At 30.1% G+C, this 2,500-nt stretch overlaps 1 protein-coding gene across 11 annotated transcripts in view; it reads left to right on the top strand.

The window, feature by feature from the left end:
• The window catches only part of LOC145249611 (uncharacterized), a 205,653-nt gene that overhangs the window by 103,086 nt on the left and 100,067 nt on the right, over positions 1–2,500 (top strand). For all 11 annotated transcript variants that reach the window (XM_080111335.1, XM_080111329.1, XM_080111333.1 and 8 more), the window contains exon 4: positions 766–820. In XM_080111335.1, the coding sequence (XP_079967461.1) occupies positions 766–820 (55 nt within the window). The remainder of the gene's footprint in view (positions 1–765; positions 821–2,500) is intronic.

Here is a 2,500-nt window from a genome sequence, read left to right as displayed (position 1 = left end):
TTATTTAAAAAATGTCATTTATTTGTAATTTGACAACAGTAGAGCAATGTAGAAATTTTTTTAAATAATTCCCGAGCTGATTAGGCCATAAAACAAAAATATCTCCGGATTATTTGGGTTACTGTTCTCAACTTGAGTGTTTTCGCAACATTATTGTCAATGTAACCATTGACCTTCAGGTGTATCTTGTCAAGCATGGGAAACTTTCTGTTAAACTTGGGAATCTGCACAGAATTTCATATGGAAACCTTTATTTTATCCATGGTGGTATGCTTTTGTTCCATTAGCCATGACTGGGTAGAAGTCCTAAGTAATTCGCAAGTGTATTTTGATTGTCAACCACCAGAATTGAATTTTACCAAAGTAACTTGCAGACAATTCTAGTATGAATTTTTAGCGGCCTTAAACATACTTTTGTTTGTAGATATACAAACACATAAATTGCCTCCATTCTAAAAATATTTATTATTGGAATAATTTTTTTTTTCATAGGATGTTTCTTGTGTTTTAGTACTTAGTGCTATTAAATTTTTGATTTCAATAAATCAATTAAATTTAAAAAAAAAAAAAAATGTCAATCACATAGAAACGAAAAACTCACATGCGTGTGGGACAGGTTAACATAATTATTTTAAATTATAAGTTATTATTATAATGGCGTTCTTGTTCATGTTCTATCAAAGATTGAATAGTTTTTCACTAATTACTTGCTTGATGTATGTATTCTCTCCAGGTTTTCTTATACTTTTATTTTCTTTTTTGCAGAAGAGCTCAAAGCAGCTCTACAACAAACACCAGTACTGGATGCAGAAAAATGCAAGTAAGTTTCTCGTTTGCCTTATATCTCATCTTCGTTGATAGCTCACCTGATTATAGTTTCATTCATTTGTTTCCTGCACTTACATTCTGCTTTTTTTTCCTTTTTTTTTTTTTTTATATCTGACAGGTAATTTTCAAACCTACCAAACAGGAACAAATGTACTTTTGTATATATAATTAAAAAAAAAAAAAATGTAACAAATATTGTCAAATTTAATAATTTGCATTTTATTTATAGAAATACTGATTTATATTTCTGACATGCTTTTAATTTAAAAAGTATATTTTTTCTTTTGTTTTTATTTCATCCTGTTTTTCTTAGCAAAATCTTCTGCTCATCATAATTTATTTAAACTATATCAACACAGTGTTGGCTGGAGTTGGGGTGGCATGTATCTTTTTTTTTTTTTTAAACTTTATTCTTATTTTGCTTCTTTTTTTTTTTAAACTATGCCATTTTTTTTTTTTTTAATAGGATTTCAGCAGTTCAATTATCACAGTATGATTTGATCAATAAATTATACATTTCAACGAATGGTTATAAAACTAAGTAATTTCATTCATGTTTTTAATCTCTATGAAATTATCTGATGTAAACAGCTTCTAAAACTTTCAATCTTTTAATACATGAGAACATAGAAAAGGAGGGATGTCAACTCATGTCAACATCTTATATTTGAATGCAAAAATAATGAACCAATAGAGCAGTATAAAACAACCCTAGTTGTAACTTGCTTGCCAAAATCCTTTGAAATGCAAAAACAATATTTAAGCATGATGTGAAACATGGTTTGATTCCGGTGCCCGGATGTATAAAAATTTGAATTATAGTGTATTAATACTTAGATAGTTGAGAGAGAATGGAAAAGTTTTTAACATGTCATATTCCTACAAAATAAGGTGTTAACTAACCCCATATGCCTTGTGCAATAATTGCTCTGAATGTTGGATTTTATTACTAAAAATCAAACCTTCTTTTCCAGTTATTTTAATTAAGTCCTCCATAAAACTGAGGGAGATTGCATTTGCTGATGATAGTGCACTCGTGACTTACAATGCAACTGATATTCAGAAACTTGTTGATGTGTTTGCCAGTGTGGTAGACTGATATATATAGAATATGTTGGAGTCTTTTATTGCGCTTGAGATTGTTTTAAATTTTTTTTTTTAATACTTGTGAGCCACTGCACACTCCTTGACATGGTCAGAAGAGAAGATAATAGAAACAGCATTGGGGTTGGCATTTGTTGTCGAGTAGAGGAGCATGTGGTATCAAAATAAGACTCTTTAGATTAGAAAAAAATGTTTAAAGTTCTCTCTCTCTTCATTCCACATCACTTTAACAGCACTTTTCTCTTGTCTAGAGTGTTGTTGTCTTAAAAAAAAACTTGAAAAAAAATTTTTTTTATATATTTTGTAAGTTAATTCTCCAGTCTTCACAGTTCAGTCGTCAACTGTCACCAAATTCCACTCTACAATCTTGTCTAATCACTTGCGTCCAGGTTGTCTTTGTCCATCCAACCTTCCTGTGATTCAAAAGATCCATGTTTCTGCAATGGCTTATTCAGAAGAATCAGCATAACCAATTTGTCCTTGAGATAACCTCTATGCTTAGCAAATGTAGTGCGTTCAGCAAATCCTCTGACCTAATGTGAATGTTTGGATCAAATTTCACAATGAT

The sequence above is a fragment of the Euprymna scolopes genome, chromosome 28 (assembly GCF_053919585.1).
Source record: "Euprymna scolopes isolate OS-2025 chromosome 28, ASM5391958v1, whole genome shotgun sequence".
In the NCBI taxonomy this organism is placed as follows: Eukaryota; Metazoa; Mollusca; class Cephalopoda; order Sepiida; family Sepiolidae; genus Euprymna; species Euprymna scolopes.
Note: the sequence above shows the minus strand (reverse complement) of the source record. Positions and strands in the feature narration are given on the sequence as shown.